General features: G+C 35.3%; 1 protein-coding gene across 3 annotated transcripts in view; it reads left to right on the top strand.

The window, feature by feature from the left end:
- LOC150079050 (cyclin-D1-binding protein 1 homolog) overlaps positions 1–15,786 on the top strand; it is a 287,955-nt gene that overhangs the window by 90,748 nt on the left and 181,421 nt on the right. For all 3 annotated transcript variants that reach the window (XM_090382489.1, XM_090382488.1, XM_090382490.1), the window contains one exon: positions 101–168. In XM_090382489.1, coding sequence (XP_090238615.1) covers positions 101–168 — 68 coding nt within the window. The remainder of the gene's footprint in view (positions 1–100; positions 169–15,786) is intronic.

Here is a 15,786-nt window from a genome sequence, read left to right as displayed (position 1 = left end):
TTCTAATGTCTCTCAAAAGACGTCAGCAACTGCACAGAAAGATGTTTATAAGGTCATCTGATTCTTGATATTTATAAAAAAATTTTGCTAACTGTTTCAGTTCTAATCAACTCCAGTCTGTTGGAAACATATGGGAAAAATGTAATGCAGTAGAACATCTCCCAAAAGGTAAGTAACTGGATACCAACTTCAGCAACCTAAATTTAAAAACTCTGATGATTTCCTTTCATTTTTATAGAAGGCAGAATTTTTTTTTTTTTTTTTTTTTTGTGGGTTGCATATTTTTTGCAGATTTTAGTTGTTAAATTTTGTTTTAAAATAATGAAATGGGATGTAGTTGCTGCGAATAAACAGCGAAATTATTTTTCTCTTTCAGACTATGAAAACATACACACTTGGTTACACTAAGTAAGTTTAAATAATAACTAAACACTAAATAATAAATAAATAAATTACAAAAATAATTAAATTGACAATCAATCACTTCAAGATTATTACATATTTGTCACATATCTTTTGCAATTTATTCATTTAAGAAAAATTTAACAAATTTTCTACTTTCATACTTTTAAATTTTCATTCTTTCTTTATATCATATGGGTAACATATTTAGGGGGACTGATGGATAAGCCATTTCGATGATATGGAAATATAAATGTAAACTTCTGTTTTGAGAAGTTGATCAAAAGCATGTGACATAGACCATCATAAAACCATCAGTGACATTCCAGAAAGATAGATTCCCTCTTGTAAAAACTAAGAAATCTTTCTGGTAACTATAATAAACTGATGTGTGTCCATAGAAAGTGACTTTCTTCCTTAACCCAGTAGTTGATTGAATCTTTGATAGTTTCAAAATTTGAACCTTGATCATACAGTTCAATACCATTATCAATTGAAGTTGTTATATACAGTGGAATCTCATTAATACAAAGTTCAAGGGACCTAAATTTTCATGTTTTTGTAATAATGAGGCTTGTAGTAACGAGGTCCTCCAAAAGTGTCAAAATTTTACCCTTTTTTTTTGGTACATACTGTATATCTAAGAATAATAATAATTCAAAAATATTTTAATAAAATAAAATAAAAACAAAAGCCTTCTCTAACAATACAGTAATAGGAATGACATATTTTTTAAAGATTTTATTTTATTTGTAAGATAAACTAAGAGAAAAGCAATATTAACAGAAATGATAAATAAATAAATTACAAAAATAATTAAAATGACAATCAGCCACTTCAAGATTATTACATATTTGTCACATATCTTTTGCAGCTGTGTACAGTATGGTATCACAGTAAAAAGAATTGATTACAATCTTAATATAAAAGGAGACCTACAAACCATTAACTTTTTAATAAATTAATTTAATTTAAAGAAAGAATCCAGTGTTGCTTGCACAGTTTTTGTCCTATATGCATTTTTAACTACAGCACAGACATTATGAAATGTAATAGTTGTTTCTTTATCAATGTTACTGCAGGTATTTTCTAAACAACACATTCTCTATTATGTTTAATGCATTTTGGGCATCTTTTTTAGATGGCAGTGTGTGCGTTGCTTCACTTTTGCTGTCACTGGTAACAAAAACATTATCGCTTTGTTTGGTACCAAGCAGCTCTTCTGGTGTTGGCATTGTAGTGGTAGCAACTTCATCATCCCTCTTCACAAACTTTTCAAATTCGCCAACAAAATCCATATGCTCCTTCATTCCTCACTGTTGCTATCACATTCGTTTACTGGACCATGTTTATCGATGATGTTCTCTCCATTGCCACTGTTTCTGAGGCAGTTGATTATTACACTTGATGTAATACTTTCCCAAGCAATAACAAAATTACGGATAGCATCCAAGACATTCCAATTTGGCCACAAATTGTTCACTCCTATGTTGCAGATCAAGTACCTTATCAGGCGGGCTCTGTATGCTCTCTTGAAGTATTAAATAATGCCTTGATCTAGTGGTTGCATCAAACGGTGTTATTGTGGGGTAAAAACAACAGCTGTATATTTGTCAACTTAAGTGTCTCGGCAGAATGTGCTGTACAACGATCTAAAATTATCAAAACTTTCCTTTTTTCTGAAGCCAGCTTTCTGTCCAATTTTGATAACAAAGACTGAAAAATTTTGACAATAAGCCAAGCACTTTTATTGGCTTCATAATCACAGGGAAGTTGGTTAACTGCTTTGGCTTGGAAAGCTTACCAATCACAGATGGGTGTAGTTTTTTACTGCCATCTGAATTGCAGCATAACAGAACGATGAGTCTTTGTTTACTTAATTTTCCACCATGACAAAACTCTCCTTGAACAGCAAATGTTTTGTTTGGTAGCAAATTATAAAATAAACCTTTCTTGTCAAGATTAAAAATATCCTTTGCCTCATATTTTTCAAGGATGGACCATACAGAACAGAACCAGTCTGTAGCCTTTTCTTTGTCGAATAATCCAGACTCACCGCAGACATTTTACAAAACCAAGTTATTCCCGTCTTTAAATCTTTGCAGCTAGCCACTGCTGCATTTGAAGTCGCTAATCCCATGTTAGCTGAGCTAGAAAATTTGCCTTTTCTTGCAAAATCGGACTTGATATTGGCAAATTAGATGCATGCATTTGTTGGTACCACTCGAAAAGTTTTGTTTCAAGCTCCTCGTGTTTTGCACCATGAATTCATTTCCTGTTTTTCATTGCTGCTCCAGTGTCATACCCTTCAAGTCTTTTTCGGTTTTTCAGTATTGTAGATAAAGTAGGTAAAGGGATGTTGTATTCCTTTGCAATGTCCATTTTGCTTCTTTCCATCGTATCAGCCTCTTGTATAATTTTTAGTTTAATTTCCAGGCTTAATTCTGTCCGTCTATGTTTTGTCGCCATAACACTGCTAGATAAGATTTAATATAAACAAATTTTAAATTCATTTAAAGACACAAGTTTCGAAAAAGACATCAGCTCAGATAAAATGGCACAAAAAATAGTTTGCTGTATACGATAGCAAAAGACTCTTTGAACTGGGGTAACAATTGCAACTGACATTATTCCCGTGGAGAACAAGGGAGTGCATGTAAACAACTTAGAAAAACTTTTTATTTTTTTGTTAATTTAACAACTCATCCTTCAGAAAGATGTTTTTCAGAGTGCACTTGACGTTGTAGCTACCATGAACTGTGATTGTTTTTTGTTTCCCAATCTTAAAATTGAATGGTCACAAATTTGCAGTGACTAAGTAAATTATTCAGATTGTGGCACAGGAACTGTTAGCAGTTCCAAAAGAACCCTATCACAAGTGCTTTCAGAAGCATTCATGATGGGAATTGGTGTGTGTGCAGCATCAGAATTAGCATAAACAGTATCAAGCATTGAAATTTGTGTATACAGTATCAAACATTGGAATTTGTGTATACAGTATCAAACATTGGAATTGATATATACAGTATCAAAGATTCAGATGGATCTTCTACTTCAAAGGAGATCCATCCAAATGACTGGTAAGCTTCTTCATTTCCTAGGCATTAATTGGGTCCCCAAATTTTTGGACCACACATCGTATTTTGTCCAAGTAATAGCTAAAGACTGCATGGAAATTAAACTTATATTTCAACACATACCTTTAATGGCCCTATGTACCAAGTGATTATTGGTGTGACCAAGTGATTCAAAGTGAACTCTGTAGCGTCTTTGAAGTAAATAGATTCTTTTTTGGTTTTTTAAATACAGTTTTCCTTATCTGGTTATGCTTTTCTCTTTTGCTATAAGATCTTTATCTTTGCTTACTTTCATGTGCTTTCTGTCACCATACCTTCAATATTACACTTTAATGCAAAGCTTTGGAACTTTCTTTTGGCCTTGTGAATATCAGAAACAGTTTGCCTTTTAACTCAATACTGCTCATAAACACAGGCCACTGAGGCACCACTCTCAAGCTTTTCACCAACACTCAAATGTACATTCTTTCTTTTAACACTTGTTTATTTTGAAGCCATTGCTGGTCATAAAAATGATTTGAAATAATACTAACAAGGGATAAATGTTGATACAGAGTGCACTGTTCTCATGCTCACGGCCAGTTGCAACAAAAACAATACTGCTGCTGTGCATGCCAACTGGCTAACATCCTGTGAATTACAGTTAGTGTCCAGAACATGGTGGTTTAGTAAAATTTCAATTATCCAGAATTTTGTTAGGAAAATCCTAAATCTGGGAAATTGAGGTGCGCAAAATCGAGGGGGAAACTGTATATGATGTACACAATAAATACATCAAGCTCAAGATTTATCTTGGTTTCCTGTTTTGCAGAAAAGGTAAAGAACTAAATAAATAAATGATCTCTATTGATACCAATTATTTTTAACCTTATAATAGAAGGCTTACACTTTATGAGGGTGTGATGATTCTGGATTGTTGCACAGCACATTTTACTGGGACTCTTAAGTTGACAAATATATGGTTATTGTTTTTGCTTCCCAATACCACCAGTTTTATGCAGCCACTGGATCAAAGCATTATTTACAACTTAAAGAAAGCATATAGAGCCTGCCTGATAAAGTTTGATCTACAGCATAGAAGGAGAGATTATGCTATCCATAATCCTGTTATTGCTTGGGACAGTATTGCATCAAGCATAATAATCAACTACTTCAGAAAGTGTGGCTTTGGATAGAACAGAAACATGGTCCATCAGATGACTGCAATAGCAAAGTCGAGGAATGGGGGAATTTGAAGGATCATATGGATTTTGGGAGCAAATTTGAGAAGTTTGTTAAAGTGGAAGTTGCTACCTCAGCAATGCCAATACTGGAAGAGTTGCTGAGCACCAAGCAAAACAAAGAAGTTTTTATTATATTACCAGTGATGAAACATTATAGTATTGAACGTAATACTATAATGTTAATAACGAAACAACTATTGCATTTAATAATGTGTGTCTCTGCTGTATTTCAGAATGCATATAAGACAAAATCTGTGCAAAGGAAATTGGAATTCTTCTTTAGGTGGGATTAATTTATAAAAAAGTTGATTTGCATATCTCCTTTTATATTAAGGTTATAATTGTTCTTTTACTAGTTTGTGTTACTAATTACATATATATTATACTTTTATTTCAATTATGTTGCTTCTTTTCTCTTACTTTCTCTTACAGTATTGACTAAACTTTTGGGTTGGCCACTCACAGATTAGCATGACTATTGTGGATTTATTAGCAGCATTATTAGATGACTTATAGCAGCATGTTCGGGAGGTAACAAGGGGGGGGTAATACTCTTGATATTATTATCAGCAGTGATTATTCATGCATTAAGAATCTGCAGATAAAAGAATGATTAGGTGGCAGTGATCACAGTATATTGATTTGGGATTTACCTAAAAAGATGTAACTAATATCAAGGGTAAAGGGAGGAGTTTTTGCTTTTGTAAAGGTGACTACAGTGATTTCAGGCAGTTTTTAAGTTCTACAGCATGGAACCAACTGGTGATTTTGCCATCAGCAAATTCTAAATGGGAAGTGTTCAAGGAATTAATCATAGAATCTACTAAGCTTCTCATACCAACAAAGAAACACTCTTCAAGGTATAAGCATAAATGGATGTCAGATGAAGTGATCAAACAGAGCAGAATAATGTATAGAATGCATATAAATTATCAGGCAATACAGAAGCCTATGGTAGATATAAACTAGTCTGAAATCAAGTCACAAAGAAGGCCAAGTAGTGGAGACAGATTACAAGAAATCTCTGGCAAGGGATGCAGGAAAAACAGCAAGGACTTTTTTTTACTTATGTAAACACTATCCCTTCCTTCTTTACATAAGTAAAAAAGGAAGGAGATGAATCAAATTGCCCACTTGTTATCAATGGTTTGACTGTTTTAGATCCTGCTTAGGTTGCTGACAAACTGAGCAAGTATTTTGCATCTACATTTACACAAGAGGAATTCATTACTGGATTATAACTGGATAGATCCCACCCTCCTGGGGTAGATTGGATCTATCCAGTTATATTAAAAGAGGCAGCGAAGGAAGTTAGCAAACCCTTTGTCATAATTATGAGAGCATCCTTGCATTCAAGGGAGGTCCTCGTAGACTGCAGGTGTGCAAATGTGTGTTCCCAATTTACATTGGGGGATCAAAGGGTCACATGAGTAATTACAGACCTGTTAGTTTAACTTCTCTTCCAGGGAAATTGATGGAGTCACTGGTAGAAGAAGTAATGCAAGATCATCTAGACAAGTCCCAAGTTATATTTCAGATGCAGCATGGGTTTGTTTGTTGAAAATCTTGTTTGACCAGTTTGATTGGATACATACAATGATGTGGCCACAAAGGAATTGAATGCAAAAAATAATTGTGATCCTATACTTGGATTTCAGGAAAGCTTTTGTTGCAGTGCTGTACAAATTGGAGCAATGTGGCATGAAGGGCAAGTTGCAGCAATAGATAAATGAGTGAGAGAAAACATTACTCTTCGAAAACTACTATTTATCAAAATTTATCTATATTTATCAAAGCTATTGATGAAGGGCATATCAAGCTTATCGTCCAAGTTTACAGATGATACAAAGGGTGGATTAATGACAGTATGCTACTGCAACAGGATCTAGAAAAGTTAGGCAGATGGGTTTAAGAAATGGAAATTTAAGTTTAACATTGATAAATGCAAAGTACAGTATATGGGTGGCAGTAACTGCAGAGTGATGTACAAACTGTGGTACTCAGGGTAGTGGAAAATAAATTTAAAAAAAAACCGGGGAAATTGTGTGCAGTCAGATATGAAGTTATCTGAGCATTCAGAGAGACTGCAAGGACAACCATGGGATTTTGTCAATGATATACAGGAATTTTGCTAGCCCTGATTCTAACAACCATTCAAGTAAAAGCAACAAGTATTTATAAAGATATTAAGGATAAGTATGGCGAACCCCAACCCAAGTTCGTGGCAAGCAGCGGGTGGTTTAATAGGTTCAAGCATCGCGCTGGTTACAACGTCAACATATGCGTTGAAGTCGCCAGTGCCGATTCTGCAGCAGCTGAGAAATTTTGTGATGTGTTGGAAAAAATTATTCATGAAGGCGGCTATTCAATGCAGCAAATTTTTAACATTAGCGAGACTGTTCTTTATTGGAAAAAAATGCCAGGTCGAACATACAGTGCTAAAGAGGAAATTACAATGCCAGGTTTCAAGGCATCAAAAGATAGAGCCATGCTCTTGCTTGAGGCTCCAGCATGGATAAGGAGCTGCTGGAGATTACAGCAGGGATTATCCCATTGTATAAAGCAATAGTCAGACCACATCTTGAGTACTGCATACAGGTCTGTAGTCCTCATTTTAGGAAGGATGTGGAGCAACGTAATTGGTGGGGGGAACAAAGGGGTGCTTTTATGAAGAAAGGCTTCTGTTCTGCAGATTTTGTGTTTAGAGACTAGTCACGTGCAAGGTGATCTGATTGAGGTGTTTAAGGCTTTGAATGAATTTTGCAAGCTTAGTGCTGTTGAGATTCTTCTTTTTGCTAAGATTACGCACCTTAAGGGGCATAAATTCAAATTGAGGAAGAGCAGCTGCAGAAGAGATGTTCAGAAGTTTGCCTTCAGCCTGTGGGTGATCGATTGCCCAGAACAAACTTCCATTTGGTGTTGTGGAAGTTGATAGCTTAAATAAATTCAAGGAAAAACAGGACAAACTGTTGGAGGGAATGCATAGGTGAAATGGGATGCATCAAGTTTTTTTTTTGGCTGATGCTGTATGCATGTATTTTCTTTCTCACATCATTTGCTGCCTAATGCTTGAGGGCTGATGACCCTCCTATGTGTGAGTCCTGTGGCAATTTTATCAATTAGACACATTTTAGCAGACTGTCCAGATTTTAGCAATATCCGTTTTACCGCTTTTAATCATCTGACTAAGCCGTATACACTCAGTCAGATTTTATCTAACAATGACAATGTGTCTGCTGTTTTTAGCTATTTTAAATCAATAAAGTTTTTACTTGTATTTCAAATTTACATGTTATTGTTATTTCTTTATTGATTTATCTTTTTTTACATTTTATACCGTTATTTTATATCTTGACATGGTGACCTAAGTAATTAAGTCATTGAAATTTAAATTTTTATATATTACCTGGTTTTGGCACATTATAGCCTTAGTTGCTAATGCACCAATAAAACCCAACAACCAACCAACCAGCCTAATGCTAATCAAAGAATAACTGAACAAAATGTTTATTATTATTATTATTATTTTTGTTGTTTTATTAATTTATTTTATTTCATTTATCTAATCTAATTTATTTTTTCATCTTTATCTTTTTTTGTTATTGTTTCATTCTTTGATATATGTACCAAAAAAAAATAATTTAACTTTGACACTTTTGGTAGATCTCATTACTACTGTCCTCATTATTACAAAACATGAAAATTTTTGTCCTTTGAACTTTGTATTAATGAGATTCTGTTGTATGACCTTGAGTAAGATGCCAAAGAAATTGATGAAATTATTTTCCGTAGATATATACCAGTGTTCTCCCCAGGACCTATCAAATGGGCACACCGCCCTGTGAATTTAACTGATCGCCCTGTTAAAATTTAAGCTATTCTTGCAGTACCATATGGTACTGCTCATTGATCTTGATCAATATTAATTCAAACATACTATACGGATATTACACTTCCCCACCCGGCTACTTCATAATGGCTCTGGTCGCGGAAGAGAAGAGTTGGTGGATTTTTGGCTGCTGTAAAGGGATAAGTATTTTTGATAGTTTTACCATATTCTTCGTTAATTAACATACTACATTGTGTTTTACAAAGATATTAAATAGGTTTAATAGCATTTGTTAACCTTTTATTTTGAATTTAACTAGTGATTTTTGGAAGTTACGACTCCCGGTGTTGGTGACAATATTGTTGAACTACCTGCTACATTGTAATCGATAGGAAATAACATAACGTATATATCTCGAACTGATAGTGTAAGGTATAACGTAAAACTAGATAACGTAATATGAAGCACTGTATTAGGAATCTGTTTGCTTAGTATAGTATTATAAATTAATCAAAAATATTTATTAATCTTATTAAATTTCATTGTTAATTAAACTGTATTTAAACAGAAATCATGACCCAGACTAGAGCTAGTGAGAGTGCTGTGAATCGGGGGAAAAATGAAGGAGACGATTCTCCAATGCATCACAGTTTCAAGAAATGTGCGAAATGTGAAATGTTTTTTGAACTTTCTAAAACAGGCCCTGATCTAGCCAAGGAGGATGTCTTTGTGACTGTGCATCTAGCGAAACAAAATTGATTTAGCGAAAAGAAACAAGATTGATTTAGAAATAAAGATGAATATGATTAAGAAGTACAAAGCAGGACAAAGTTTTTTATCTATTGCAAAGGAATGGATGGAAAATCAGATTCAGAAGCGAGTGCCCCCGATTCTAACAACCATTCAAGTAAAAGCAACAAGTATTTATAAAGATATTAAGGATAAGTATGGCGAACCCCAACCCAAGTTCGTGGCAAGCAATGGGTGGTTTTATAGGTTCAAGCATCGTGCTGGTTTCCACGTCAGCATATGTGGTGAAGTCGCCAGTGCCGATTCTGCAGCATCTGAGAAATTTTGTGATGTGTTGGAAAAAATTATTCATGAAGGCGGCTCTATTCAATGCAGCAAATTTTAACATTAGCGAGACTGTTCTTTATTGGAAAAAAATTCCAGGTTGAACATACAGTGCCAAAGAGGAAATTACAATGCCAGGTTTCAAGGCATCAAAAGATAGGGCCACGCTCTTGCTTGAGGCTAATTCTGCGGGAGATTACAGATAAAAACCAATGTATGTGTAAAATTCTGGAAATCCTTGTGCATTTAAGGGCATCATAAAGCCACCCTACCCATGCATTTCCAATCGAACCAGAGAGCATGGATAACAGTATCTCTCTCTCTCTCTCTCTCTCTCTCTCTCATTGAGAGGATTGGTTTAAATGCTACTTCATTCCTGAGGTTGAAAAATATTGTAAAGACAACAACGTTCCTTTCAAGATTTTGCTTCTATTAGATAAAGCTCCTGGACATCCTATGCATCTAGATGATTTAAATAAATCATATGAAGCGGTTACAGATAAGATTGTAAAGGTTGCAGAGCTACTTCACTTAAAGGTTGTTGCCAAAGATGTGGAGGAGTTAAGAGGAGGAAGAGGAGGAATTATCTAACGAAGAACTTATTGACTTTCAGGCAGCGATAGTGAAATAAGAATGCTGATGAAGCTCAAGATGAACCAAATGAGGAGCCGAGATGCTTCGTCACAAGAGAGATAGCATGGCATCTTGTGAAATTGCATCGGCAATGGCAAGGTTTGAGAAGATGGAACCTGACAGCGAACGATTCTTAAAAGTTAACAGAGGGGTGAATGATATGCTTGCTTGCTACAAAGAAATTTACGATGAAAAGAAAAAAGCCACCATCCAGTCATCCATTAATATGTTATTTCATAAGGTTGAACGGCTGACCTCTTCTAAATCTCCACAGCCCTCAACCTCCACAGCGGAGTACTTAAGCTGAAGCTGTCAATTCTGGCAACGATGCGTGAGATGTAAAACTTACTGATGCTATGCTTGTCTCCTCTCTTTTTTTTTTTTTTGTAATTTTATAATTTTGAAATTTTTTTAATTGCATGCTTTTGTAATTTTTCCAGCACATGAGATAAAAAAATTTAATAAATACAATAAATAATTCTATTTACATGTTCGTCAAACATTTCTTTTTTGATTCAATCAATTCAGCGAGCACAGTTGCGAGTGCTGCACATGCATAGGAGAAATTCTGACACGTAAAATCCGGCTTACGTAGCGTTCCGTGGAACACAACCCTTACATTAGTCGGGAAGTTCCTGTATGTTGGATTATTTTAAAGAACTGGCTGCACTTTTTCACTAACACTCTGTTTTGGGCTAAAAACTGAAGTGGCGAGGTATTAAGAGGAGGTGAAAATGGGACTGCATACATTTCTGTGAAAGTGGATGAAATTGGTGGGCATTTATTACTATATAGAATGAAGTGCTAAAGGGAAATACACATTTAAACAGTTTGGATTAATGCATGCTAGTGAAGTGATATGTGTGGATAGCATCTGTACATTGTCTCTGAATAAATTAAGTTTGTTGTAGAACAGTGGCAACTTCTGACAAGTCAATTTAAATAAGATGTTAGAAGTGGTGAGAAGAGCTACATCAGCTCTTTTCAGAGTGACCAAATTGAAAAGTACAAGCGAATGGTACCGACTCATGCCCAGATCCAGTTCGTGGTACAAATGAAGCTTTTGAAAGAAGACAAATTACCGAACTCTTTAAGTTTAAGGGAAAAAAAAGAAGTGGGGAAAGCAATCCTTCACAGACAAAGAAAGCTGATAACTCTAAATGTGATATCATCACTCATCCGGAAATAGAATTCTGAAGAAAGCGAAAACATGGCTTTAAAGTGAAAATCACATATAACCAATCTGGTTAGCATAGTTTCCAACTTTTCACTTTAAAAAAAGCTGGAGATCAGATATTAGTAATTAAAAGAAATTTAACTGGCAAAATGCATATTTTGTATTAAAATACAGCCATTAGGTTGTTTACCAGTACAGGCTTTTATAAACATTACCTTACGTAGGATTTTTCTATCTGTGAATTTCTATTTGGATATTCCATTAAACATCAAGTGATTTTGATTGCTTCTAGGAAGATGCTGTTGCAGACTTTGTCCTCTTCAGAATATTGAATTAAAGTTTTGTTCATAATGGCCCTGCTGTCTAGATGTGACTGCTAGGAGTATTTCCAAATCTTCATCAGAAAGAGATCTGAACTCAGTTTTTGGTTGTCTAATCTGGCTGAATTCTACACTCAGCAGTTCTGTGAGCTATTGTTAAGGTGTCAGGCACCACTTGGGATAATTTATTATATTTTAAGCTTTCCTTTACACTTTCAGTTCTCCAACCAAGGACTACTGTACATAAGTTCTTTTCTACTTTCAAAATAGAACTTGCTGGTTCTGGCACCAAAACTGACAGAACTGGTGTCGCAAAACATTTACTGCTTCATCTGTTTATCTATCCTTAATGACACCAAGGAGCACCAGAAACATGTCCACGAAAAATTTAAAATTGGAAAATGGTGCACTGTAATTTGAGGAAATTTGTGCTACCTGAGCTTTATAAGAACCTCATTTTCCAGTTGAAACTTTTGCACGATGCAATTACTTGCAACCACAGACTGCATCCTCACTGAAGAAAAGAACAGAATCTTCTCCTGATTTAGAAAGGTTGTGAGAAAAAATGCCTGCGAAGGGTTAGTTTCTGGGTTTAGTTTACTGTGGAAACCAGTTTACAGAATGGAAGTTGGAAGATTTGAAAACTGTAAGTAAAATAAATTTGCAAATAACATTCTTCGACATACATAGAAGTAATGATCTCAGTACATGGATATGAACTACATTAGATTGAAGAAATATGTTTTGATTTCTGAATGTTAGCATAACATTTAAAAGAAACAAGCAAATTGCTTTTATCAAACCAGGAGAAGGAAATATTGAACAGCCTTACTGCATGAGTAAGGATAACTCACTGTAGAATTAACATGTCTATAATCATCATCATCAGCCATTCTCAATCCACATGATGAAGGCCTCTCCAGCAATTTTCCAGTTCCTTCTGTTTTGTGCAATGGCCATCCATTTACTACTCAAACTCATGAATTTCATCTGTCCATCTCCGTTGTTGTCTTCCAGGTTTTCTTCTAGCTCCTCATGGGTACCATTCTGTTATTCTCTTAGTCCATCTGTCATCATGTCTTCGAGCTGTGTGTCCTGCCTAAGACCATTTTAGTTCTTTAGTTTTGATAAGAATGTCCTTTACTTGAGTTTGCTGCCTAATCCATGTGTTTCTCTTCTTATCTAATAGTCTGATTCCCAATATAATTTGCTCTGTTCTTTGCTGTGTAGTTCTGAGCTTCTCTTCCATTCTTTTGGTGAATGCCCAAGTTTCACTTCCATAAGTCATGGTTGGTTCATTATTTTACGTTTCAGACAAATTGGGATATTGCTCCTCAGTATGTGACTATATTTCCTGAATGCTATCCATCCAAAATTTATTCTTCTCTTGACTTCCAGCCATTTATGATTATTACAGCTAATGACTTGTCGAAGATAAATATATGACTCCACCTTTTCAATTACTGCTCCTTCAATCATATCCCTTTCTGTGGCATACTTGTTCATCATTACTTTTGTTTTAGCCATATTCATCTTTAATCCAAAATCCTTACTAACTCTGCATAACTGATTAAGATTTTCCTCTAATTCTTTGGGATCATGGCTTATGACCACACTGTCATCTGCAAATTGTAAATGGTTTAGGTACTCTCCATTCACATTGATTCCTTTCTGCGACCAGTCTAACCTTCTGAAAGCATACTCAAGGGTAGCAGTAAACAACTTTGGAGATAGTGTGTCTCCTTGTCGAACTCCTTTCTCGATTTTAAATTTCCTACTGTCTTTGTCTAGTCTAATAAAGGAGGTAGCACTCTCATATATTTTCTTAAAAATCATAATATATGGGGTATCTATGCCTTGTCTTTATGCTGTATGGCATCTATCTATGCCTTATGCTGTATGGAGTCAAATGCCTTTTCATAATCCACAAATGCCAAGCATAATGTTGTTTTATATTCATTTGTTTTCTCCATTAGCTATGACATTATGTGAAGGTAATCCATAGTTGAGAATCCTGTCCTAAAGCCAGCTTGCCCTTTCGGTTGATTCTCATCAAGTATTCTTTCTAATCTGTTAGTAATGACCCTTGTGAACAACTTGTAGATGTGGGATAACAAGCTAATTGGTTTATAATTTCCAATTTCTGATTTATCTCCTTTCTTATGCAGCAAAACTATGGTTGCATTATTCCAGTCCTTAGGCGTCACACCTTTTCTAATGCATTTTGTGAAGAGTCTTTCCAGTTTTGTGTCATGTCTCTTCCTCCCAATTTTAACAACTCTACAGTAACTTCATCTTCCCCCGGAGCTTTCTGATTCTTAATTTTCTTAAACGCATGTTCTACCTCATCAGGTATGTTGTATATGTTACTAATTTGCGATCCATCTTCACCACTGCTGGTATCATTTCCTCTGTCCTTGTATAACTCTTTATAGTAGTCTTCTGCTATTTATAAGTACACCATCACTATTCTTCAGTTTCAGTGTCATTTGTCTTTCTGTATTACTGCTCATGGCTGCTGATTTAATTCCTTTGTTTTCCCTTAATGCTTGTTCTACTTTTCTTGTGTTAAATTTTCTTATGTCCTCTCTGAGTCTCTTTTTAATGACTTTGCATAATTCAGTATACTCAATTTTCTTCTTGTCGGTGTTTTTCTTGCTTTTCATTTGTCGTCTTTGGTTCATCATGACAAGTTTTTCTTGACTAATTTTTTCTTTTTGGATATCTTTTTACCTATAGGTTTTTTTGGGCTTTATCACTTTCAGAACGTTGTAATATTCCTCTCTTTGATACCTTGGTCCTGAGCAATCTGCAGAAGCTCAAACATGTTCGTAAGTTCCAGTACATACTTCTTTTTCTCCTCTTCTGTGATCTCAAAGACCTTCGTATTATTTACTCGAGTCAGTTTTTTCCTCTCATTTCTTACATCTATATCAAGTGTCCATCTTACCATTCTGTGATCACTTTCAACATTTACCTAGTTCAGGACAGTAATATCATTCACGATATATCTTCTGTTAGTGATGATGAAGTCTATTTCATTAGTTGTTAATCCATTTGGGCTCTTCCATGTCCACTTTCTGTTCACCCTTTTCTTGAAAAAAGTGTTGATTACTAACATTTCTCGAGATTCTGCAAATTTCACAACTTCTTTCACCAATTTTTCAAAATTTCCTATAGTTTCCCCTTTCTGCACTGTTTTGTCTCTTTCCAACCTTAGTAGTGAAGTCCCCCATAATGATATTGTAGTGAGTTTTCTGTTCATCTAGAAGACTCAATTTCGTTGTACATTTCTTCAACCTCTTTATCATCATGGCTCGATGTTGGTGCATAAAATATTATAACCTTTAGCTTATACCTCTTAGAAATCCTGAGTAGTAGTCTTGACACCCTTGGTGATGTACTTTTGAATTCTAAAATGTTTTTTATATCTTTATGGACCAGAAAGCCAACTCCACCTTCACTCCTTTCACTGTTTCCATGGGTGTACAGCAGATTTCCACTTACTTGTATAAGTGATTAATTTCTTCTTCTTGTTTCAGCCAAACCGATGATATTCCAATTTACATTTTCTAATTCCTTTTCCTTTTCTCTGATATCCTGTTTTCACCGATGAGTGATCTTAGGTTGTAACAGGCCACGTTCAGTTTCCGCAAATGGCAGTCTGGTTGTACCCAGAGATTCTTAGCATCCTCTGCTTCCACTCTGATCCTCTCGCTGTCGTAAGAGGGGGAGTGAAAGCTGCTGGGGACTGAGGGCCATTTGTTTTGTTGTGCTGTCATGTGCTGGAGGGTTTCGTCTTTTCCTCTTCCCGCTGACCAGGCATCTTGAAGAGAACCACTTTACACGTTCGTTGCCACCTAAGTGATGTAACAGGACTTACCATCGAGAAGGTGTGCATGAGTGGCATTTAGGGAGGCAGGCCAACCGGACTTCTCCTAAATCTTCTGAAGTAGAAAGGTATTGGATCCATCAGTGTTTTAGACTGAGTGTCTGATAACACATAGAATGCCTGTTCCCCCTCTAAATTCCTACAATAATCAGAATTAAC

This window comes from Mastigoproctus giganteus, chromosome 10 (genome assembly GCF_048544385.1).
Source record: "Mastigoproctus giganteus isolate SK-2022 chromosome 10, ASM4854438v1, whole genome shotgun sequence".
Taxonomy (NCBI): domain Eukaryota; kingdom Metazoa; phylum Arthropoda; class Arachnida; order Uropygi; family Thelyphonidae; genus Mastigoproctus; species Mastigoproctus giganteus.
Note: the sequence above shows the minus strand (reverse complement) of the source record. Positions and strands in the feature narration are given on the sequence as shown.